The sequence below is a fragment of the Leptinotarsa decemlineata genome, unplaced genomic scaffold, assembly GCF_025532065.1.
Source record: "Leptinotarsa decemlineata unplaced genomic scaffold, Ldec_3_MD MMD2_tig00001064_RagTag_RagTag, whole genome shotgun sequence".
Taxonomy (NCBI): domain Eukaryota; kingdom Metazoa; phylum Arthropoda; class Insecta; order Coleoptera; family Chrysomelidae; genus Leptinotarsa; species Leptinotarsa decemlineata.
The window spans coordinates 6,967,978-6,994,348 of NW_027412558.1; the positions used below are offsets into that span (position 1 = coordinate 6,967,978).

The 26,371-nt window shown below is 34.4% G+C and overlaps 2 protein-coding genes across 6 annotated transcripts in view; one reads left to right on the forward strand and one right to left on the reverse strand.

Moving 5' to 3' along the window:
* The window catches only part of LOC111518244 (polycystin-1-like protein 2), a 94,047-nt gene that overhangs the window by 40,034 nt on the left and 27,642 nt on the right, over positions 1-26,371 (reverse strand). For all 5 annotated transcript variants that reach the window (XM_074175599.1, XM_074175598.1, XM_023174641.2 and 2 more), the window contains 7 exons: positions 16,398-16,569; positions 10,376-10,609; positions 9,993-10,307; positions 9,790-9,936; positions 9,641-9,733; positions 6,564-6,782; positions 1,547-1,696 (listed from right to left, as the gene is read on the reverse strand). In XM_074175599.1, the coding sequence (XP_074031700.1) occupies positions 1,547-1,696; positions 6,564-6,782; positions 9,641-9,733; positions 9,790-9,936; positions 9,993-10,307; positions 10,376-10,609; positions 16,398-16,569 (1,330 nt within the window). The remainder of the gene's footprint in view (positions 1-1,546; positions 1,697-6,563; positions 6,783-9,640; positions 9,734-9,789; positions 9,937-9,992; positions 10,308-10,375; positions 10,610-16,397; positions 16,570-26,371) is intronic.
* On the forward strand, positions 17,473-23,221 carry LOC141482411 (uncharacterized). The gene is made up of 6 exons (XM_074175581.1): positions 17,473-18,510; positions 19,382-19,459; positions 19,514-19,567; positions 21,789-21,860; positions 21,921-21,974; positions 22,027-23,221. The coding sequence occupies exons 1-6, from the start codon at positions 18,418-18,420 to the stop codon at positions 22,168-22,170; spliced, it is 495 nt and encodes a 164-aa protein (XP_074031682.1). The 5' UTR covers positions 17,473-18,417; the 3' UTR covers positions 22,171-23,221.

Genomic DNA, 26,371 nt, shown 5'->3' on the forward strand with positions numbered 1-26,371 from the left:
AAACACACACAGCGAGGAGAAACCAGCAAATCCGGAATAGCAGAGCATGTTTCGGCTCATCAACATAATATCAAGTGGGTTCAAGCTGAAATCATCCACAAAGAGGAACAATGGTTTAGGAGAAAATTCAAAGAAGCCGCATGTATGTTGTCCAATAACGCATTTAGTCAAGCTAGCGTAGAGATACGTAATATATGGAAACATCTAATCAAACGAAAAACGACCAACTCCCGCCAAACGGTCATCTCCCGCTAAAAACCAATGAAGCGGGGAGAGAGAAGAGGGGATAGGTGAAAGCACTCGAATGCTCTATAAATAGTCGGATCTCGGAGGGATAATTCCAGTTATCACCCGAAGACGATTGTGGATACTAACAATCGAAACGTCGTGACATAACTTGGTTTGAAATCTTTTAATTTTAATTTTTATTTTTCATTTTTGTTAATAATAATTTTTAATTTTCAGCTTCTATTAATATTTCAATTTTTATTTTTTGGTTGTGGTTTGGTTTTATGTTATATCTTTGTAATTTCAGTTTTTTTGTTCAAATAAAATTATTATCGTCGGTTAATCTTTTTAATATTTTTTCAAGAATTTCAAATCAATTTATATTATATTTAGACAACTGATGAAATAGCTCTTGACTCTCCATGTTTCTCGATTGCATTATTCCGAATATGGTTGACATACGATCTTTGTTTCCGAAAGCCGATATCGATGATCGCTCAAAATGTTAAAGCCTTCTAGATATTCAAGGATATGGTGGTTTATGGCGAGTGGTCTAAAGAAAATATTTTTTTCGACCTTTTTGGGAACAGGCTGAAGGCGAGCAATCTTCCAACAAGAAGGAAAAGCCTCTTCCTTGTAAGACAGGTTGAGAAGTCTGCAAAATATTGGTGTGAGTTCATTTCCACACTTTCCAAGTACGATGACGGGCACTTCATCAGGACCAGACGCCTTGTTGATATTGAGCTGTTTCAAAATTCGCTTGACTAGACGTTGTCGAAAAGTAATTTCCGGCATTACGGATTCTAGTGTGGGATACAAAAACATCTGAGAATCTTCCACAGAAAGGAAGGAAATTATCAATTTTAAATAAGTAATTCTTTACAAAGATATGTAAATCATGCAAAAAAGTAATTTTTAGACACAAACTGAAAGAAAAAACCTTCTCGAATCAAAGAGTGAAAAATCGGATGTCTATCAGTGTGGATGACAGTGTTCCATGTAAGTGAAATTTCACCTCTTTCATCAACTATATTGTGTAGGAATCCTGTGAATGATATCTGATGAATGTTTGCAATGCGAACTGAATGAAGAAAAATGCTTTTTGTATAATTCAATGTTCATATAAGAGTATTTGTGTCTGAAAGTTACTTTTTGCATGATCTACACATCTTTGTGAGGAATTACTCTTTTAAAATCATTGCTTCCTTCCTTTCTTTGGAAGATTCCCACATGTTTTTATATCAAGACGGGGAAGTAGAAAGCCAAAACCTTGCTTTCCCAAGAAGACTTATTTTCAATTCTCCGGCTATTGCTTTACCTTACTTTCTGCACTCAATCCATATAATTTAATGATAACATTTGATGTCGTTCCTGCATCAGATTTATTTCCAGTTTTCACAATAATAAGATATCCAAATCGATAGGAACTAGGTATGTCGCTCAGGAAGTATATACTCTTCTCAGAAATCTGCCAAATAAGGAATAATAATGCAACTCTATAACATAAAATTGACAGCTCAAATTTTCTGGTCTATGCTTCTTTCTACATGTTAATAAAACTCCAGATGATATTGAAAATTAATCTCATAAAATCCAATGAAAGAAAAGTTGAAGACTGATGAAAGTAATGAAATGCTTCAAGCATTGTATTGTATTACCAGTATTATCCCTACAAATATCAACTAGGAACTATGAAGTGAAAATACAAATCTAAAAAATGGTGAGATTCACTAGAACAAGAAAACACAAGTCAAACAAAGAATATTAACAGTCCGAAGTAAAGTTATCCAGAATTAACATAAAAAACGTTTATCGATGGCGTACAAAAAATTTGTCAAATCCGCTGAACAGAACATCAAAGACAATCCAAATAAATTTTGGGCATATATAAATAACAAAAAAGGTTCTACCAGCATTTCGGACAGAATGTCCTACGAAGGACAATCTTTAGATACTCCCATAGATATTCTTGATAACTTTGCTGATATTTTCTCAAAATCATATATCACCAGCTATCCAACCGAATTGAGCGTTGACCATCCATATTCACAAGTCTTGAATATTCATTACTTCGAAGAAAATGAAGTGTTGGCTGCTTTGAAATAGATAAAACCGAAAAGGTCCCGACATCATCCCTGCACTGATTGTCAGAGATTGTGCATATGTTTTGGCTCGTCCTTTGACAATATTGATAAATATCTGCATCAAAACTAGTACCATCTCAGATCTATGGAAATTATCTAAAGTTCGGCCAATTTATAAAAAAGGGAACAAGTTTGGTGACGGTAATTATAGACCCATATCAACAATATGCAACTTCGCCAAAGTGTTTGAAATCGTCATAGCAGGTTATATCCTCATTTGAGCAATTAAATTACACCACTTCAACATGGTTTTATGAAAGGTCGCTCGACAATCACCAACCTTTTCAATGTAACCCAATATATTTCTGAAACCATTGATAGGATATCCCAAACTGATGTCATATATACGGATTTCTCAAAGGTGTTAGACAGACTTGATCACGGATTACTGCTATCGAAATTGTACAGGTACGACTTTTCTCTGACCCTGATCCAACTTTTTATATCATACTCCAGTGACAGGCGTCAGTATGTTATATTCAATGGCTTCAAGTCCACACATTGAAGCCATTCTGTCTACTGCAAACAGAATGTATGGATTTATTGCACGAATCCCCAGAGATTTCTTGTATCCATCTATATCGAAAACTCTATATTATGCTTTCGTCAGATCAAAATTAGAATATGCATCCATAATCTGGAATTCATCTCATTAGTTGTATACAGAGAAAGTTGAGTCGGTACAACGTCGTTTCCTAAAACTTCTCTCCTATAGTTCAGATAATATCTATCCACCAATTGGATTTCCCCATGATGCATTGTTGGCTAGACATGCTATGAATAGCTTGAGATGCCGTCGTGATTGTCACTCCACAATTTTTTTTTTTAAACTGAATAATAATTTAATTATTGGCCAACATATTCTGCAAACACTTAATTTCTATGTACCTAGACCAACCTCTAGAGTGGTTAATTATTTTTATCTGCCAACGCCACGTACAAATATTCTGAAACGTTCACCTCTGCATAACTTATGTGTCAAATGCAATTCTGTAAGTTGTCAGCTCAATATTTTTTCTGTTCCATCTCTGAGAGTAGGTTTTCCCACTTCAGCTAATTCTATTTGTATTGTTTTTATCTTATAACTTATTGTAATTGTATTGTATTGTGATTTGACTTATATCCCTGATCTGTAGTTGGATGTAACCTGTAGAACAGTATATGAATAAATAAATGAATGATCAAATGAATTTGTAAACCTACCAACTACAGAAATAGTAATTTTCCAGGAGGTCAAAAAAACTACCCCAATTGTTCAAAGGATCCCGCAAAATCCTCATGGAATTCGGGTACCTATCGGTGGATTATTTTGAATTTTTTGTATGATGCAGTCCATGTAATTCTCAACCAATGTTACCATTGCGCCAACCCCAAAAGTTATCATCGATTGTTGTAACGAATAACTTCCAAAAGTTTGATTTTTAATATGTACATACTACGAAATTGTTCGTTAATTCTTACCTTGTGACCCTCTATACCAAAATGTGAATGTTTTAAGTATAAGATGATGTTAATAGTTTTAAATTCACATACCACAAATGTATTATAAACGGAATTGATTGAACTATGAACTTTGTCGACAAAATGTAAAATTTTAGACAGTAAAGCTTATCTTATCTCATCTGCTACTGTTTTTCTCTATTTCATATTTGATATTTCTGATTTATTCGTCATTATATGTATGAAACAGTAATATTTTTCAATTTTCACAGTGTGTTCATATCTAATGAGTCATTTGGCTTTCAAAAATTGATGATTCCAAAAACTAAACCTAAAAAAAAGTTTTGGTAGTACAGCCAGGAAACGACTGAGTCGTTTCCTCAAGAGCGGGGTACCTTATAAAACCGCCTTGCACCAAATTCGTGAGCGGTGTACGGAGAATCTGTCTCAGGTGGACGAACAAACCCCCCATGAGCAGGTTAGCAAACGTTTGCGCTCAAGTAATGATTACCAAAACCAGAGGCGAAAAAGCCCTGCACGGTTGAATTTAAGGCATCTTCAGGTGTAGCTGACGTGCAAAAACCCTCATATGGAAAGGTTGTCGCGGGTATCCAGGTGGGAATCTGGCACCTCGACTCATTAACGATGAAACATCAGAGCATATACTTTGTGCCTGCCCCGCTGGAGATCGCGTCAGGTTTTTAGAGTTCGGCAGAGCCGTAGTCTCACCATCTGACCTGAAATTCCACTCACGTTACAAACTAATCGGCTTCGTTGAGAAGCTGGGTTTATTTGGTCGAGTGTGAATAGGTGTGAGCCACAATAAACTCTTATGGGTTGCGGTGGAGGGTCTAATAGACCCACTCACTTTGGACCTAACCTAACCTAACCTACACAAAATGATTGTAGGATGAGAGTACAATAATTAGTATAATATGCATCTCTCTAAAGTAGTGGAATCGATTCTGAAAAATCAGATTAATGAGTACGTCAATGAAAATCATATTATAACATCTGTACAATCAGGATTCAGACCTCAGCATAGTACCACCACGGCTCTTCTGTCAATTACTGACGATATTTTCCAAGCTGCAGATGAACAAAATTTGACCTGTTCAATACTCCTAGATTACAGCAAGGCATTTGACACTCTAGATCATGTGATATTGTGTGACAAACTTGTCTACTTCGGTTTTTCTCGGAAAGCAGTGTCTTTCTTAGAAAACTATCTGAAGAATCGTACTCAAAGAGTTGTTGTGGATGAAGTTATTTCAGATGCTCTGCCGGTATTGAAGGGAGTGCCACAAGGATCTATCCTTGGGCCCTTGCTTTTTAGCTTGTATATTTGTGACTTTTATCTGTCCGTGAAAAAATGCAATATACATCACTATGCAGACGACATGCAGTTATATTTCTCTTTTTCGCCAGGCGAGTCTACATCTGCTCTGTCGCATATTAATAACGATCTCCAAGCCATCTTTGACAATTCTACTGCCCATAAGCTCAAGCTCAATTCAGACAAATCCGCAATAATGATGTTCGGAGCTAAGAAGAACAGAGAGCTTACCAACTCTACCTTTCAAGTTCGCATCGAAAACGATATACTTCCCTCCGTGGACGAGATAAAAAATTTAGGATTGTGGTTTGATCTGGATCTCCGCTTTACTAAACATGTCAGCTATCTGAACCAATCTTCTTATAACGTTCTCAGACAGCTTTTTCCTAATCGTGATTTGCTCAACACAAACTTAAAACTCAGACTATGCGAGTCTCTGATTATGTCAAAAATTTCCTATTGCGATAGTATTTATGAACCTGCTTTGAAACAATCGGATACTCTCCGACTACAGCGTATTCAGAATAGCTGTCTACGTTTCTCGTTCGGTATTCGGAAATATGACCATATATCCCCAGCAATGCAAGAATCAGGATGGTTAAATGTTGGGAAACTTAGAACTCTATACCTTCTTACCAACACACATAAAGTTTTGATAACTCGACAACCTGATTACTTACTGAAGAAGCTTAAAACATTCTCTACGATTAACAGCTTTACTACAAGGAACAGTTCAGTTCTAGTCATCCCCAAACACAAATCTTCCATCTTCACCCGCTGCTTCTCGTATAATGCACCCAAATATTACAATCAACTACCCTGCGAATTTCGATCATACACCATCGTAAACTTTAAAAAAAGACTGAAGACTTATTTATCTCATTAGCCTCTTGCCTGTTCCCGACCTTGGCATTTCTAAAATGAATTTTCTAAAGTAAAGCAATAACTAAAATTTTTTGATATTGTTAACTCGACTTGTGTTCATATTATTCATCTATAGATTCTCCCAGGTTGAGTTGAAAAACAGCCTTGGCTGATACTCCGCCTATTCACCATATACTGGAAGTTTTTTTTTCTTTGTTTTTGTTATTGTTCCTGTATTCTGTTCTATTTTATTTTTGTCTATTCCATTTGTATTTTTATGGTGAATAAAGACGTATTATTATTATTATTATTATTTATCAGTTCTATTTTTTGAGATTCCAAAAGTTTTTTATAGTTTATTGAATCACTACCAACAATTATGGAATTGAATTGTGAAAACGCTGACCCATTAATACAGCATTTTCACAAAAAGACGTTTTTTGCTACACGGTAGCTTCATCAGTAAGACAAGTGTCCACCAGTCTGTCCGTCCACCAGACTGGTGACACCAGTCTAACTGGTTTACTCGTAGTGCAAAACTAGAAACCCACCTTTTTGGTCGTTAAAGTTACGTAGATCAGTAGGACACAATAAAGAAAAAACGCCACCGCTACAGAAATGAAAATAATCACAGTCGTCTGCAACTCCAATTCATTCATAAGTATTCTTGATTTTTCCTCTCTGATATTGTTGTTTTTTATTCTTCCACATAGAACTGATGAATGGTAACAGAGACACTCGAATCGCTCAAAAGTAGAAGTTTCGTCTGACTGAAAAATAATGACAAATGAATCATTGTATTGTATATGTGTATCACTTTTTAATACGCGAGGATTTTCCACATAACTATCATCATTTATACTTTACTGGTCAGGATGAAAACTCTTTGAAAAACTGATATGCATTAAAATTCAGAAGGAATTATGCAAAATGCGTTATATTACAATGTAGAAATGTTTGAATCTGAAATCTAGTCGTTCAATAAATATTGGGTGAAATGAAAAATGTATAATAATAATGATAATAAAAAAGTAAACACTGATAGCCACTAACAACTGAGCCCTTTGGTGAGTTGTACCACCGCTCACACAAGCAACTGGTGCAAAACCGTACCAGCAGCCCAGACGCAGCCGAAAGAGAACACAACTACCGTTCAGGCCGTGGGTCTACAAGGCTAACCACCAGGTACACCTAAAACTTGGTTTCTGGTAATCAAGGAAGGTGCCCCTACATTAGACCCGCTCGGTGGGGTCAAAGGCAAGGTGGTGGGGCCTATTATAACGATGATATGCCTACCGATGACGATTCTGGCAATAACAACGGACGTTTTGAGTGGACGCATGAGCTAAGAGATAGCCTAATGCATTGCTACGAGAGTAGTGAGCCAAACCTTAGGTATTTCTCATCTCATCTTCGGTTGCAGGGCTATATAACTCCTCCTCCGTCTGCAAACGAAGTGGTGAAAGTGACAGTTCTACCACCTATTGCCACGGCCGGAGAGGGAACTCGCATCGTGCCATCGTGGAGTTGATTGAAACACACAGGGCGCTTCACAGGATTAGGCCCCTGAAGCCACAAGAAATGGCTTTTTTGAATGCAGAGCTTCATGATGTTCTTACAGAAGATGCTGACATTTGGCAAATTGAAACCGCCGTGTATAGCGACGTTCAATATCTTTCCGAATCGGAAGGAACGAATCCCTGCCGTGCGGTTTGGAAGTTTTAACGGTGGGTACACAAATCACATTGACGAGACAACACGTGTCTCGTATCCGTATCGTATTGGCGGCTATTCGCCCGCAGTGCGGCGAATAGCCGCCAAACTACGATGTATTCATCACACTTTGAGTCACGGCGTGCTGCTCACCACCAAACAGCACTGCCTTGATAGGATACGAATGCTAGTTGCTGCAAAGAAGTCACTAGTGAGGCGAGCGAGAAGTATCACGAAAAACTTCAGATTTAGAGCGAAATGTTCTTGCTTATTTCAAGAGACTCCGCGTGTTGTGGAAAATCCGTCGACCGCTGATCAGATGGAATCCTTTTGGAAGGACACACACATCCACTCAATTCAGACATCCCAGCCCTAGCGCTTAGACACTTTGGCCCTAGCACAGCCCGAATTACTTTCAAAGAGCCCTTGTAGGTTCCAAGAACTTTGCTGCTTCAGGCCCAGATGAGCTGAATACTTACTGATAGAAAAAATTACCAAGCACCCACCGCCGCATGACAAGAGTTTTGAACCCAAGCCTGGTTTTTCGAGTAGCGAACCATTGTCATCCTCAAAATATTCATCGCAGTCGACCGAGTGTTTGAACGGATATATTAGCAGAAAGGGTCGAAGAGACGAGTCGCTGTATACAATACATGTATCTACCTATTCATCGATACATGTATAACGCAGGACTCGATGCAGTATAAGCGTAACCTCTATATGGCCTGGATCGATTACCGCGAGTCATTTGCTCAGATGCTTCGCGATACACGACAAAATAGTGAGATACCTTGAACAACTTTTACCACTCTGGCGAACTCGCTTCACCATAAACTCTGGTTAGGCTAGAGTCCAAAAAGGGTGGGTTACTCTCAGAAGAGGTGTCTTTCAGGGCGACTCATCAGTCCCTTTTTTTCTGCATGTCACTATTGCCATTATCCGTTGCGCTCAGAAGTACTCGAGGGTATAACTGTGGTACCCCCAGTTTAAACTTCATGCCTTCGGAAAAAAAGATCCTGATTAGTCTTTGAGGGTGGTGAAAGAATTGACGCATGCTATTGTTATGAAATTCGGGATAGATAAATGTGCAACCGTCCATCTTGAAAGAGGACGATGCGGGGATCACGAAGAGGTTGTGCAGCTAGTAGATGGAATCATCCTGCACCATCTGGATGTCGGAGAAACGTATATCTACCTCGGGGTTGAACAATGCCACTCGCAAGAGTTAACAGCAGTGGAAAACTCTGTCCGCGGCAAGTACCAGCACATACTACGACATATTTGGTCATCGAAACGAAGTTGCTGCCGTTTCGAACTTACTCTACTCGTTTGAAGCAACGGTGGGAGGACAAGTCGACGTAAGCACCCGAAAAATGATGCACCTCCATAGGAGTTTGTATCTCAAATCGGTATCCACGGTGGCTGTGACAACAGAGTGGCTACGGACGCTAGTGCCTAATTAAAATTATCAACAAACGTTTCAATTCATGTAACTATAATTATCAACAAACAAGTTTATTCATGTTTCACAGAATTTGTAGTAAATTATTCGATAGTTACAAAAAAAAGTATATCTGACAAACATTTACTTCTAAAAATTTCAAACAATGAATCTATATTATAACTGTTGGCAACTTTTCATCAAACAAATTAATTCATGTAACCTTTTAAATCAAGGGCCATTTAAAATAGAACAAATTTTGCGAACAATCGTTTTTAATGTATGGAACAAATGCATGAATCAATTTAATTCAAACAAATAAATTGTTAGTTGAATAAATTGAGTAATGAATATTTGTGGAAATAAAAAGTAAAACGGCGTTCCATTGAATTATGTTTCTTTCATAGATTATTTTCATCATCACTTGTTGAACACCACTATCAGTAAACTCTGAGTTGAATTAATATTACTTACCCCACAAGCAAACTCCCAATTTCTAACTGATGCTACCCACTGGTAACAAGACATCGTGTATACTCTGAACTTGAACTCCAGATTTTGTTGATTCTACAATTCAAAAGTGGTTTCAAGCGACAAGGCTCAATATTTTCCAAAAAACTCACCTCTGATGCAGGCAAAACACATAAATAATGCCAAACATCGAAATCATTGTCATGTGGAATAAAAAGTATGTTATTGTCCTGAGTGATCAATTTTGATTTATTTTGGAATTCCTTGGGAGTGGGTTTCATGAAATCAGAAACATGAACCTTAAGGAAAAAAAGGTTGAGGTACATTTTATATAGTTTTTCAATCTCATACTCACCTTGAAACTATCATTCGCTGTCAGCTCCTCAAACTCAATGATATATCCTTGTTTCCTGAAGACGTCTATCCGAAACATTGTGATTCGTTCGAAATCATAAATTTCCGAAGCCAGTGAAGAATTTGCTTTGCTGGGCGTTCTGCTTGTATGTAATAACAGTACACTCTTGTTGGCATTGTTTTTGAATGATATTGAGAATGGTTCAACAAAGTTGGAAATAACTTTTTCTTCGAGGGCGAAAGTTAACATTGCTATTGTGGTTGGAATTCTTTCTTTCAAAATCCACCAGTAGGGGTTTTTGGTCATTGTACACAACTGAAACGATATTTTAAATAAAAAAAAAATAAATGGATAAATTGATGCAAAACATATCTATCACTTACTAAAACATACACATCGGATTCCTCGTATTCCACGAAATCTTCTGAAGCTAGCAAGTCCACACTTCGAGACGATATAAGAATATATGGAATTTCAGATCCCCATTTTTTTGTAGCTGTGATTTCGTAATTGTCAGTGGTAACAAATCTGGTTCCTTCCCAGTTTATCATGGATATAGCCACAGTTTTCGAGTTTATGTAGCACTGGTAGACCAAGTTTTCGCTGGCAGTTTCATACTGAAAAAAATATGGAACTAGAAATAACACAAATACTGATTGATTCAATCAATCAACCATGATCTCAAAAAACATTAATGTATATAACAACTAAGTTTATGGAACGAATCATTGGGCTACCCGTCTTTTCATCTCAGAAATAATATTTTGGACAATAATACTACATGGGATGAAAAGTCTTGGACCTAACACAAACAGAGTGGTACAACGAAAAGTAAGCACCTTGCTTTTCTCCTTTTCTTGTAACTTAACGCAAAAATGCTCGGACAGGTCAATTTTGCTTTTGAAGGGGACACATTTTAGATGTATTTTTCTACCTGTACCTTCAATCCTCTAGCGAGGGTGAGTAAAAATCCTAAAATTTCAAATAGAAAGTGAGGTCGAATAATACATCATTTGAAAGGGCACAAAATTATCTTTCCAATGATACCTAATTTGTTGTATTTCACTCAAACATGTAGGTATTATGAAGAAAAACAACTACAACCCAGTACTCAACTACAACCCAGTACTTTGAAATGTGTAATTGACTTAGTAGAATCCTACTTCAGCAAGTGCTGAAAATGTGACCCATTTGCTTTCATACAATAATACAGATTTTGTTCAAATCTATTCCTAACATTCTGTAGCATATCAGGTGTTATACTTCTGCACTCTGCTGTAATTCGTTGGCGAAGATCTTCTATGGACTCGGGCTGCGTAGCAAAACATTTATTTTTCAAGTGTCTCCAAAGGAAAGAGTCTAAAGGCGATAAATCAGGTGACCTGGCAGGCCATTCGATGGGGCCTCTCCTTCCAATCCACCGTCCAGGAAACCGGTCATCTAAAAACTCTCTTACCGGAGCAACATAGTGAGGAGGTGCTCCATCTTGCTGGAAATGAAGCAGATCATCATTATGATTTTGGTAATTTTCAATTTCTGTTATGAGAGGATCAATTGTATCTTCAAGCATGTTCAGGTAGACCTCACCAGTTAAATTCCAAGGAATAAAAAGTGGCCCTACGATATGACTACCTAATATGCCACACCAGACATTGATTTTTTGAGGGTACTGGGTATGGACCTCTCGGAATAAGTGTGGTTACTGTCATCCCAGTAACGGCAATTATGCCTATTCACAGCTCCATTCAAAAAAAATGTACTCTCATTGGAAAAGCACATGTTGAATGATAGGTGCGGATCATCAATTAGTAGCTGGCTCAGTTGTTCACAAAATTGCAGCCTTCTATTACGATCATCTTCATTGAGTTCCTGTACTAATTCAATTTTGCACGGATGAAATTTATAGGCTTTTAATATCCGTATTATGGACGAACGGGAGACACCTGAGGCTGCAGAAAGCTGACGGGTACTTTGAGTATGATCCAATTCAACGTGTCCCAAAACAGCGACTTCCACTGCTTCATTTCTGATCGGTTTCCGTGGCTGGTGTTTCACATTACAGACAGATCTGGTATCGACAAACTTTTGGACTAACTTGGCGACGTACGAATCATTCACATTTTTCCCGGGATGACTGTTATTGAAGAGGCGAACAGTAAGTCTAGCACAACTATTATTTTATGCATTAGTGCTACTAAATTTAAGCGTTATAGGCTCTCTTGGGTAATCTGTTGAATCTTCCAACACTTGAGAGGAAGGTTGAATGAGGTCAAGTATAGACAGAATTGATTGTACTCGAACTGATCCAACAAAAGCTTCTGAGGTAATACCATTGAGCATATGATGAAATTGACTCCAGATAATACTTTCTGAATACTTGGAGTTGGAATAAAATACTGTGTCATTAAATTCAATATTTTCTTCTCCCTTTCATTTATAGTCACTTTTTAAATAATTTCTAGTCTAGTCTTGGAAGAGTGGAAGGATTGTAGTTCTTTCTTTTCAATACTTTCACCCATTTTATCCTTTGGGAACCTAAACTCATTATATGAAATAACTCATCTATAAACCAATGCGCTTTCTGTTTTCTTGAGCGTTTCCGCACAATTAAAATCAGCACAAGAATGCACCATATTAATATTCAAATATATCTGTGAAACACTTTTAAAAGACGCACAAACTAAACTCGATAAAAAAACGAATTGTTCCTACGCGAGCTGTCAGCTAAAAAAAAGTTGAAACTCAATGTTGCAAAAATAAGCAGAGTGGATCCGATATGACATACATTGTGATATGGGTACTCCATTTTCCTAAGAAAATGAACGATCAATTAAAATTTTCTGTAATTATTCATTCAATTTTTTCAAAAATGAAGTCAGCAGACAAATAAATATACAATAATAAGATCGCTCGAATCCACGAATTAAGCATAAAAATGAACAATAATATTTGCCTTGATAACTGATGTAGAACAAGTAGAACGTCTTTTGAAGCACCACGGTTGAACTTTTTAACCATTTCCTTACATCACTTGGAGCAAGCCTTCTTTGAATACTCAATGAATAGAACATTTTTTTTTTCATAACTAAGTGTTCATGCAAATTCAGATGTGTTGAATAGTCTAATCAACAAGTTCAGAAACATGGAAAGCTATCGCTCATATTTTTAGGACCTTTATTTTGAAGGATTTTAGTGCAGGTAAAAAATTGCAATTGTTATTAACAAAAGATAAAAAAATGGTATTTAGATTCTCATTAATAACTCAAAAAATATAATTATTTAAGCAATTTCGAAAAAACCTCGTTGAAGAGGAGGAAATTTCCATTAAAAAGTCCTGACTTCCGAAACTCTATCTCTATTATTTATAATTTTAATTTGACGTTGAAAATAGGGTACCGGGCGGCATGCGCGCGCTGCCGCTAAAGAGAGTTCATCAAAAGAAATAATTTTTTATAACATAAAGTGTCATTTTAAAAATTTGAGAAAAATCTAGTATCTTCTTAACACTTGAATGAATCGAGTCCCGTAGAAAAAAAAGTTTTATCACCATTTTTCAAAAAGTTATTCAATTGTTAACTAACAAATTTTTTCCCAATCTCCGTTGACATATATAATGGGATAAAAAGTATAAATAATTGACCTATACATTTTGAACTTCGTGGAGCCTTTTTGATATATATACTTCATATGATCCTGCGATAAAAGTTCATAAAATCAATTAATTTGTTAATTATGATTTTTTATAACTATTGCAAAATGAAATATTTAAAAATTGATGATAACTTTTTTTTCAATTCATATTTAGCTATGTCTATTTTTACACTGAACACTGACAGTTATCAACATAGGATATGAATTTTTTACGTAATTTGTTCATTAAATTGTTAGAGAAATAGAGAAATTCAATATTTTTGAAAACATTTTTTTTGCTTTTCTGTTGTCTAGAGATAATTATGATTAAAAAAATGTTTTCCCAATTTTAATTTTTAATTGATTGAATTCGATATTTTTATGTTTCGATTGTTTAAATAATTAGTTAAGAAATAATTTTGCTTTTGAAAATCATAATTCACACTTATGAATAGTTTGGCAAAATATTTTTTTTATTTGTCATTTAATTATGTATTAGTTTAACAATTTGTTATAAACAAATATTGACCAACGTTATATTTTTTCTGAAGCAGAAAAAACAGCTATATATAAAAAAGGACCATTTTTTTTCATTTATCATAATTTAATTTTTTATGGCTCTTTTTTATATTTAGCTGTTTAATATTTTTTAACTGCTTCAGAAAAAAAATATAACGTTGGTCAATATTTGTTTATAACAAATTGTTAAACTAATAAGCAATTGAATAACAAATTAAATTTTTTCGACAAACTATTTAAGTGTGTATTATGATTTTTTAAAGCAAAATTATTCCTTAACTGATTTATTCAAATTGAAATATAAAAAAATCGATTTTAAACAATTGAAAATTAAAATGAAGATTTTTTCTTAATCATAATTATCTCTAGACAACAAAATAACAAAAAAAATTTTTCCGTAAATATTCAATTTCTCTATTTGTTTAAAACAATTTAATGAACAAAAATTCATATCCTATGTTAATAACTGCCATTGCTTAATGTTTAAAAAAAATCTGTTTGAAATCTGTTTTTCTGTCAATCAGCTGTCGCCTCCATACGAAGAACAACTCTCAGAAGTTGAGAAATTTGTGGGAGCTATGGACTAACGAGGTCTTACCTTCTAACGTGTGATTCCTAACACGGTTGTAGAATCATTGCAGCTTCAACCAGATAAATTCTCTCGAGAAAAATATCTGGTCGACGCGGGAATCGAACCCAAAGCCTTCCGATCGTGAGTCGGGCGCACTACCACCACGGCCAATTCCAAAACATTGTGAAAACAGACATAGTTGAATATCAACTTGAAAAAAAATTATCAACAATTTTTAGATATTTCATTTTGCAATAGTTTTAAAAAATCATAATTAACAAATTAATGAACAATTAATAACAAAAAAATAAAGTTTAAAATTTATAGGCCAATTATTTATACCTTTTATCCCATTATTTATGCCAACGGAGATTGGGAAAAATTTGTTAGTTAACAATTGAATAACTTTTTGAAAAATTGTGATGAAACTTTTTTCTACGGGACTCGATTCATTCAAGTGTTAAGATACTAGATTTTTTTCAAATTTTTAAAATGACATTTTATGTTATAAAAAAATTTCTTTTGATGAACTCTCTTTAGCGGCAGCGCGTGCATGCCGTAACAACCGCGCAGAACCCTATTTTCAACGTCAAATTAAAATTATAAATAATGGAGATAGAGTTTCAGGATTCAGGACTTTTAAACGGAAATTTCCTCCTCTTCAACGAGCTTTTTTCAAAATTGCTTAAATATCAATATTTTTTGAGTAATTATAACGAAAAACTAAATACTATTTTTTTTTCAATCTTATTTTGTTGATAACAATTGCAATTTTTTACCTGCACCAGAATCCTCCAAAAACATTTTTCTGGAGTTGATTCCGAATCGAATGAGCTATCGATCATATTTTTAGGACCTTTTTCTCTATTTTTCATGTTTTTGAATTTGTTGATTAGACTAGAAGTAGAACTAATGTGCAAGGAAACCTTTATCTCACAATATGTCACATGACGAATTTACATTATCAGATCACACACCTAATCGATGCTTTGTGGCACAACAACCAAAATTCACGCAATTTGTCGGCGACCGAACTACAACCACGATTGAATTCACTATACCAGCGATATACTGTGGTTTTTGATGGTGCTTTATCGCCATACAAATAACTGAGTTCATCGACATATTCTTGTTGAGATATTCACGTCTAAAGTTGTGAAAAATAATCCAACAAAATCCTTCTCATAAACTTTCAATTTTATGGTTAAATTGATTTTATTAACTCACTGCAAACAAAGCAAATAGCACATCAAAACGTTGCAAGTGTTGCCAGTTCCCGAAATATAACTAGTCCCTCATCGTATTATTTTTCTTTCGATTACTTCCATCAGAACAGTGAAATGATGAAAAAATTGAAAACTAGTCCGTCGAAACCAAGTTTCACACGATAAAACTTATCCTGCGAACAACGATAAAATTGACAGCGATAAAAATGACAGTCATGAAATGATAGTTTATCAGTAAATAATGTAAATAGGTACAAAATTATGGTGTTATACTGTTGGAAAGGAAATTTCATATCCCATTGAATGATTTGGAAAATATTCAGTTTTATTCAAAATTGTTTCGTCCACTTCCGGTTGAACCAAAGTGAGGTCAAAATATCGATCTTATATTCCAAATTATCCAGTTTCTAACCTTACCAATGATTGAATGGTATCGTGAACAAATATTTAGGGACTTACTTTGGTTAATATTTTCGAAATATTCTCATCGTCGATGTAGTCAGGATAATTTTCTGTGATTACGGGAAAATCGACAAGAGGAAAAGGGGTAGTTGGCTCATCGATGAAGGCTTGTGGCTCAAGAATTTCCAAATTTATTCCTGAAATTGCCCGAGAACATCCAGCGAACATACTGTAAAAATGATATGGTTAGGTTCAGGTCTGAAATAGTTTTTTTTTTTTATTTCAGGTCACAATATTTTGCTTCTTTCAGAAAATACCGTTCTCCAAATCACTCATTTCTATATTTTTTTGTCATTATTTTTTTTCAAGTATTTCAAGTATTAAAAAAAAAAGTCTGAATTATGGAATTTGATTTCTTAACCGAGAAATCCTCGTGAAATCCCACTTAGCTGGCATCAATGTAATAAGTAATATATATATATATATATATATATATATATATATATATATATATATATATATATATATATATATATATATATATATATATATATATATATATAGAGAGGAGAAGGTAATCGTTGCTGACTAGTTAGGAATGGAACCAACAAATAATGGGGCTGAGCAGCAAATGAAACAGTACTCTTTAAAGTTTGTCCAAGCTTTCGGAAATTTAATAAATTGTTTCCATCATCAGGGATGAACTTTTTTGAGGATGTTTCATACGGTGGTCATGTAAAATATTGGACACAACATGATGGATGAACATTGATACAATACATTTATAAAACTGGTTAAAGGATGTCTAATATTGGATAAAATATTTGTGAAAAACGTTACAGTTTAAAATTATTTTGAAGGAAGAATAATGTCACATGTCGAAATTTCACAAAACATTAAAAAAGTTCATCCCTGATGATGGAAACAATTTATTAAATTTCCGAAAGCTTGGACAAACTTTAAAGAGTACTCTTTCATTTGCTGCTCAGCCCCATTATTTGATGGTTCCATATATATATATATATATATATATATATATATATATATATATATATATATATATATATATATCCAGCGTACTTTATGGCATCCCTACATGGATGTTCTGCCATACATTGCGGCGTCCGGTACATTGGTGCGTCCGTATAACGGACGCGGTAATGTTTTCCCATAATGAATCCGAGCACTTCTGTGACTGGTTCTTGTCAATCTAAAAAAAAAATCTTGACTCCAAGAGCTATCGATGTATATGAAAAGATAACAGTTCAAAAGTCAAACAAAGCTATTGTGCGCGTTAGAAAATTCAATTGAAGGACGCAACATCATACGGCCGGTTAAAGTTAAAATATTCAATTAGTTCAACAATAATATTATTGGGGGCGCTTTCTGTGATGAAACTTTTCGTATATAAAGTATATTTCTTCCACTTAGAGCACTTTAGTGCGTCCCTAAATTTGGCAACATGAAACTTCGTGAATGCAATGATCAGTGTCATTGTGAAGTCGTAGTGTTAGGAAGTTTATGTAAGTAAGTGGCTCAAAATTCTTGTAGATTCGTCTACTGAAGTTCCGATAGAGAAATATATAAAATTAATAAATTTTTCTGATTCCACACTTTCAAATTAGAGTTTGCCTTGATCCTAATGAAACAATTTTCCATTATGTGAAACTTTGAAATCATCTTTCAAATGCATCGAAGGTCCCAATGAATATATTTCTTTATTATATTTATAATTTCAGTTGAGTTATGGAAATAAAAAAGGTTTCATTTGAAAGTCTTTCCTTTAAATAATCGATGGAATTGGCCGATACCTGATGAAAATCCGTCATAACTATATTAAGAAATACTTTTCTGTGAGATTTTCGCGAACCGTTTACAGAACAATGACACGTGTTCCACTATACATGGTGCATAATGAAACACGTGTCGCTGTTTTGTAAGCGGTTAGTGAAAATCTCACTATTTTTTAATATAGTCTATGCTTTCTTGATATTGAAATGAACTCTCTTTGATCTTGATTGTTTACCCTGTTGAGAAGTTAAAGGGGGAAGGAAGTATAAAATTCGCATTTCTATTCATGGCGATGATTCTTCTATTTCTATTTCAATCTGTTATTCCAGAAATGTATTCCAAGAGAACAGGCAGGATTATGTCATTGGTTTCGACTCAGGTAAATATAACTGCTCTAATTCAATTTACATAAACTGAATCTTATTTGTAGGTTAAACATCAAAACATATTCATCAATAAAATAAAATTATTCATCAATACATTATTTTTCGAATACAAATTCAAGTTTCTAGATTTATAAAGACAGTGGTGTGATAACTACTATTTGATGCTAATTAAATATTGGATTCTAGTATAATTTTTTACTTGTTCCATTCACTATCATTATAATGCTAGGCATTTGTCCGAGAAGGGGAAGAAAATCGTTAATTATTTAGACATTAGTGTCAATGTTCTCATTAGGATATATTGAGGTTTTAGAACGTCAAAATATATCATTTAATTTATATTCAATGAACTTTGTGAACACGAGGTTTCCATGTTATTTTGCTGAAATAACTATACAAAAAATTCAGAAATAAAGAGAAATGTGTCCATATTATCAGCGCATAAAATGGGGGTATGGGGGTGCTTCTACAAACCACTGGATATTGGTAGAAACTTGATTTTGTGTCAGTCAATGAAATGAGACCCAAAATTTCATTAAGAAGTGAAGGACAATTCATCATTATTTTTCAGTTTGAAAACCCTATTCTTCCATTCTCAACTTTCATAGATTTACAGTAACAAATATTTATCAATTGAGAATTCAGTGCTTGTCACATAACTCAAGTTTACTGCCCATAGGGACAATCTCTGATAAAAAGATAAACACATGAGGTGTCAATTTTCTTTAAATTCAAATTTACACATTTCAGTTCATTTTGAAAATCTACTTGCAGAGTAGTATAATAATTTTCTCTAGAGTGAGATATTTGTGAGAGAAGTGAGAAAGAGAATTGAACACGTCCATAAATTATTGACCTTTTCAGATTCCCTCACCCTCCTATTATCCAATTAGAGGCAATTTCCAAGTTCAGTCAAACATAAATGAAAATGAAGAATATCAGGTAATCAGTATACATCTTCTATAATATTGTAGAATTATCCAATTTGTGTTTCAGTCTAAATCTGATACATCAAGTCCACCACCCAATCTGGAACTTTCAGATTTTGAGGTAAGTCCAAATTTCATTCCTCTGTAAATTATTTCATTGATAATCTGCCTTAATCTAGAGATTATGAAGTTATCAAAATGATGCTCCTATGTAAACTATTCCTTCTGAATAAAGAAAATGAAAATTAGTCAGCAATGCGGTATACTTTTCGTAGTATAGTAGTTTTTGAATGACTCAAGTGTGTCATTCAAAAAAAATTTGAGTCGATAAAATGAATTGAAATAATATCAGTAATGAAATTAAAAAAAACTAATCAATACAGTTTATTGAATGATATTTACTATGAAGGGTTTTACAAAAACCGCGACACGTATTTCGCTATACAATAGCTTTCTCAAGCATAGTTTATACGGTTTTTGTGAAACCTTTTACAGTGAAGATCATATAATGATCTATATTAAATAGTATGGGCCAGTTCTATTCATTTAATGAAATTTAACAAACAAATTTTGAAATATCAGAAATTAATAAAACTAGAAAGTTGAAAGATTTAGTGTACTAACGACATTTTAATTGCTTGCATCCGCAATCGTCTTCACGGGTAAAGAATGACAAATTTCCGAGATTACTAATTCTATGTAGCCAAATTTTCTCCCGGAGGAGACAAAGAGTGGGGGATGCCGAGATTCTTCCCATTGGTGGAAGCCGGATAGACAAGTGTCTATCCACATTATTATTCAGTTTGAAGAAAGCCACTTCCTTGAACTTTCCCTATAACCAATGCTCCTCTCTTCATGGATATAACGGAGATAAACCGCCAAATCGGGTTCAGCAGAGCATGCCTGGACAAACCAGCATGATATCAGGTGATCGATAACTGAGGTTATCCATAAATAGGGTTGTTGGTTCAAAGAAGGGGCCTTCATCCTGTAAAACAACAATTTCAGCCAACCCAGTGTGAAAACCGTGAAACTCAATAGTAAGACAAATAAACGAGCTTTTTCTAGTTCTGATATTTCAGTTTCTGATTGTTAATTTTCGTAGCTGATTTTTTTTCAATTCATTCAATCCACACCAATGTTTCTTTGACCAACTAAAATTTCCGCATCAGAATCGCTTACATCGATCAAAGGATCAAAAACAGTTTCGTGTTTTAATTTTACACTGCTTGTTGATACGAAAAAAATACCGTTCAAGCGATTTAAAACATAACAAATCGGAATTTTTGCTTCGATATGTGACAATGGATAAAACATGGCTCTATCACTTAACTCCGGAATCAAAACGATCGTTATCTGAGTGGAGAGCAGCTGGTGAACCTCGTCCAAAGCGCCAGAAAGCCCAACACACGTCTGAAATGGTTATGACCTTGGTATTTTGAGATGTGCGTGGTGTAATATTCATCGACTATTTTGAAAAGGGAAATACCATCAACAGTGAATATTATATACCGTTTTTGTGTTTCGTCAAGACAACGTAACGTGTCACATGTCAATCAAAGCAATTACAAAACTACATGAATTGAACTTCGATTGCTCCCAAATCCACCGTATTCGCCAGATTTGGCTCCCAGCGACTAGTGGCTGCTCGCAGATCTCCCGGAGGAGACAAAGAGTGGGGGATGCCGAGATTCTTCCCATTGGTGGAAGCCGGATAGACAAGTGTCTATCCACATTATTATTCAGTTTGAAGAAAGCCACTTCCTTGAACTTTCCCTATAACCAATGCTCCTCTCTTCATGGATACAACGGAGATAAACCGCCAAATCGGGTTCAGCAGAGCATGCCTGGACAAACCAGCATGATATCAGGTGATCGATAACTGAGGTTATCCATAAATAGGGTTGTTGGTTCAAAAAAGGGGCCTTCATCCTGTAAAACAACAATTTCAGCCAACCCAGTGTGAAAACCGTGAAACTCAATAGTAAGACAAATAAACGAGCTTTTTCTAGTTCTGATATTTCAGTTTCTGATTGTTAATTTTCGTAGCTGATTTTTTTTCAATTCATTCAATCCACACCAATTTTTCTTTGACCAACTAAAATTTCCGCATCAGAATCGCTTACATCGATTTTTGGTTAGATTTTTATTTGTTGTCGGTTTCAACAAACTTGAGCAATTAAGGCAATAGTAGTTCGAACCAACAAACCAATTTTTGTTAGATTCAGATATCTGCTCATCTACCCTCGTATAAATTCCATTACTTCCACATCTGTACAGATTTTGCTAAGGCTAAGGTCATCAAAATCTACAGTAAAAAATAACGAGAAACATTGTTTCAGGTTGATTCACCAGCTTCCATAACATATAAAAAAGACACGGAAATTGTTGAATTGACGCATGAATGTGATATGGTAATATGAGTTTCAGGATAATAATAGTATTGAATTATTTCAGTGAGTTGATTATTTCAGATTCCGGAGCCCGGGCTATCAAAATATTGCGAAGCGCTTCTGAATGACAAAGAGGTCATTTCCCTATTACGTGTTGATGAACAAAAAAAACTATTTTTTTTTTCAGAATTATTCTCCTTTTGACGACTCTGATGCGGATCTAACGTATTCACCATCGGTGTTCATAAAAACTCATACAGACTTCCAGATGATGTTTATCAAACTGCAAACATTTTTAAGCTCCTTTTGTTGCTCGAAAATGGAAATTTAAAACAATATAAGGGAAAAACGCTTGATGAAATTGAAATCAATTTTGATGAGGATCTTCTCGATATCACAAAGAATGAGGACACTGATGAAGAGAAATCAGATGAGGAAGTTATAATGGAAAATGAACTGTTTTTACATAATAAAGCAGAGGGAATTGATAATTTCAAGATCCAAGATACCAAAAGAAAAAAGAAAAGAATTTTGATAAAGTGGACTGAGGATCAAAAAAAAATGCCTCAGAATATTTCCATGATCATATCAGAAAAAAAAAATTCACCAAAAAAGACCGAATGTGAGGCAGTGAGAACTAAATACCCTGGAGTGTTTGACAATAAAGACTGGTTGAAACTCAAAGTATTTATACAAAATATTTATACTAAAAAAAATGAAAAGTGAGAATATTTCCTATGGAATTTGTAATTGAAGTTTTGTTTTCTTGAGGTATTTTTTTGAGTTTGTATTCCTTCAACACTTTGTATTATTCCTATCTAAATAAAGTCATTAAAAATATTAAGTAGTTTCAATGATTTGCTAATGAAATGTTCTGATGGTACTGAATGGAAACAGTAGTATTTATAGATTTTCGAAATAATCGAACAGTTGTTTTCATTATCATTATAGTTTTTATTTTTCGTTTTCAACGAACCCCAAAAAATAATCATTCACAAAAATGGGGCAGATCCAAACATGATGTTGGCGATATCTACACCCATAGATCAAAAGTTAATGAAGGAGGCTCGGAGTGTGGAGTTTACCCACCATCTCTGAACCTGAATATCGAATAGCCCCAGGGAGATTTAGCCAGTATACTTCGAAACGACTTCACATGACATAACCTTAGCAGCTCAAAAAATAACCAGAAAAAATATAACTGTTAAAATCGTACATATCCATACTGCTAGTAGACAAGCACTGCTAGTTTATTCTAGAAGAAATCACAATTCACATCGATACTAGTATTAAAAGGCTACTATCTTCTAGCAGAGTCTCTCGGAATAACACTTTCACTCTGGATTGGACTAAAGGAAATGTCGAATCAAGAGGAAACTATGTCGCTGACTCTCCATAGAGATTACTGGTCTCAAATCTCTGGAACCTGAACCTTCAAAGAAGCGCTGGAATAAAACTATAATATGTAATTTCTGAAGAATACTTTTTCGCTATTCCAGCGAATAGACAGTTAAAAAATGATTGCCAATGTCTAGAAAGATCATTCAACTGAATACGATTGTTTTGATATCTCGTCAATGTGGGTAACAGACTCACTTTTTTGTAAAAGAAGGAAACGTTGAACACGTCATATGTATAATTAATTGATTAAGGCTTTCGCGGCCAAGGTTTTCAGTGTTACTATCTTCGTTCGAGTTTCAAGACCGTCGCGTCGTAGTATGGAACTGCATCCTAACGTTTCGCCAGTACGAGTGGCTGGCTTCTTCGGAGGTTTATTCATCATGACGATTCAACGATGACTAATCGGTGAATCGTCAAGATGATTAAACCTCTGAAGAAATTTTCATTAGGAAGTTCAAAACAATATCATTGAAAATAATGTCTATCCTCTTATCTTATTATATAATTTACATGAAAAAACATGTAACGAATTTCAAAATTATTCCTTGTAAAATATTCGTGATCAAGTAAAAATTACAAATAATATTGTACTTTAACGAAATATTTATTTTAAATTTCAGTTAATTGTGTAAACTTGAATAAAATATCTCCATTTTGCCAAAAAATTCATGGAACAATTGAGAAGGTATCTCTTGTGACTAATAGGTGATCCAAGTCAAGTATATGCTGAAAACAATAGTAACAATATGAGATAACTTGTTTTAGGTTATCCTCAGCGAAAAAAATCGATAAATACTTGAGATGCCATGATAGATGGAGAACAATTATCCGCTGGAGAAAAATTATCCGCTGCAAAAAAGATGTTTGTGAAAAGTACACACCTTCATTATTGATGTTTTGGTAATTGAATTAGATTCAAAACACTGTTCACTATGGAAAGAAAATTTAAATCTGCAAAAAAATAAATGTCAACTGATGAACTCTGAATTTCAGAAATAAAACGACATGGAATTCGAAATCTCAGTACGCGATAATTACTTTGAAGGGGATTTTATTTTTCGACGACATTTTGACGTAATGAAACGTTCTGATAACTCGCTACTTTTTCACTCATCTGTGTCGACCCCTGTTGATCAAGAAGATATATTTATTTTCAGTTTCATTTATATTGTATTATAAGTAACTGAAGATTTATTCGGTGATAAAGTGATATGAATTAAATCTGGCAACTCCGCCGGACGCAGCATCATTCTGATTATAAAAATATATATATATATATTGGACGCAGGATTATACTCTATGTGCAAACAAGTATTCAACGGACGTCATAAATGCCCGCTTTGAAGGGGACGCGGTAAATGCATGTATATCTACTTTTTTATTATCAAAGATAGAAGAATTCTGAACATAACCACAGAAAGCATTTTATAAGAAGAATGAGTATACGCTGCTAAAATCAACCTAAATGAAGGAATTCTGAGGGACGCAGTAAGGTCGTTTTATGAAAGGACGCCATAATGATAGCGTGATGTATATATATATATATATATATATATATATATATATATATATATATAGCCACCAAAACTCAACGGTTATCAATTTTACCAAAGCACCTTCATACAAAATTTCAAAAATCATAGCCGATGAAGTGAAAAACAAAATCAACAGGAACAACAACCACAGCGTCAAAAATTCAATGGAACTCACGGACAGAATCTTAACAACAAAGGTCAGCCCGAATACTAAACTATTCTCATTCGACATAAAAATAATGTTCTCCAACATACCGGTCAACGAAAGTATAAACATCATATCTGATAAACTAAAACACCAAAACATAGATAAAATCTACAATAACCAAATGGAACACAGTCTTAATACAACACTCAATCAAAATTATTTCGAATCTGAAGGAAAAATTTATAAACAAACAGATGGACTAGCGATGGGATCCCCACTATCAAGCATTATATCCAAAATATAACTACAAACCATAGATGAGAAAATATTAACAAAAATAAAAACTCATGATAAAGAAGGAGAATGGTTCAGATACGTTGACGATGGACTGTACATATCACAAAACAATGGAATAAGAATAGATCGAATAACAAAGGAAATTAACGAAATAAATCAAAAACTATTTTGCAGCATTGAGGAAGAACACAACTCTAAACTCAACTACCTGGACATAACCATCGGATATAACCTCAACAAAACACAATTTGAAATGGCAATATACGGGAAACCTACACAAACAAGCTCCACCATACCCGCAAGTTCAAACCATCCACCATCACACAAAATGGCTGCCTATAACGCAGTCATATATAGAATGTTAAGGATACCACTCAGCAATGAAGTTCGAAACAAAGAACGAAAAATCATTTACCAAATAGCGAACGAGAACGGATACACCCAAAAGACAATAGATAATTTTTTTTTTTTTTTGTAATGTTCATTTAATTTGTAGGTCATTTTGCAATAGTTATAAAAAATTATTATAATGTGTTAAAACAACGATAAAAATAAAATAAATAAATAAATAAAATAGATAAATTAGAAAACAGAAACAAACAAAAAATACAGAACAAGGATCAAGCCACCTCAACAGACAAAACAACACAACGATGGACAGCATTTTCGTACGTAGGACACCAAACCAAAAAACTAACAGACGTCTTCAAGCCATTGAACATCAACATCACATACAAGCCAAACATGAAAATAACACAAAAAATAAACAACTATGAAAAAGAAGAAGACAAAAACCAAAAAGGGATATACAGTATACAATGCTCGGACTGCAACAAATTCTATATTGGCCAAACAAATACATGGACAACAAATACAAATCAAAACACAACAAGACCTAACATTCAATATATTGAACAAATCAATACACACTCCTAGAAACAGTAAACCTAGAGAAGATCCAACACAAAGAATAGTACCTGATGTAATCCAAATACAGGCAAATTTACCTAGAGTACCTGGAGTACCTACATTGTACCTACTGTACCTACTGTCAGTGTTTTTGCCACCGCGTGAATTTGTTTTTGGTGGTGGCGTTTGTGTTTTCAATATGTCTATGAGATGGTCGGCATTGCGCACATATGGGTTGAAGT

Bases quoted from the DNA above. Each gene is read 5' to 3' on its own strand.
- LOC141482411 (XM_074175581.1), top strand. From the start codon at position 18,418: ATGGCGATGATTCTTCTATTTCTATTTCAATCTGTTATTCCAGAAATG. The intron at 19,568-21,788 runs GTAAGTCCAAAT...ACATTGTTTCAG, and splicing joins TGGAACTTTCAGATTTTGAG to GTTGATTCACCAGCTTCCAT. The intron at 21,975-22,026 runs GTCATTTCCCTA...TTTTTTTTTCAG, and splicing joins CGCTTCTGAATGACAAAGAG to AATTATTCTCCTTTTGACGA.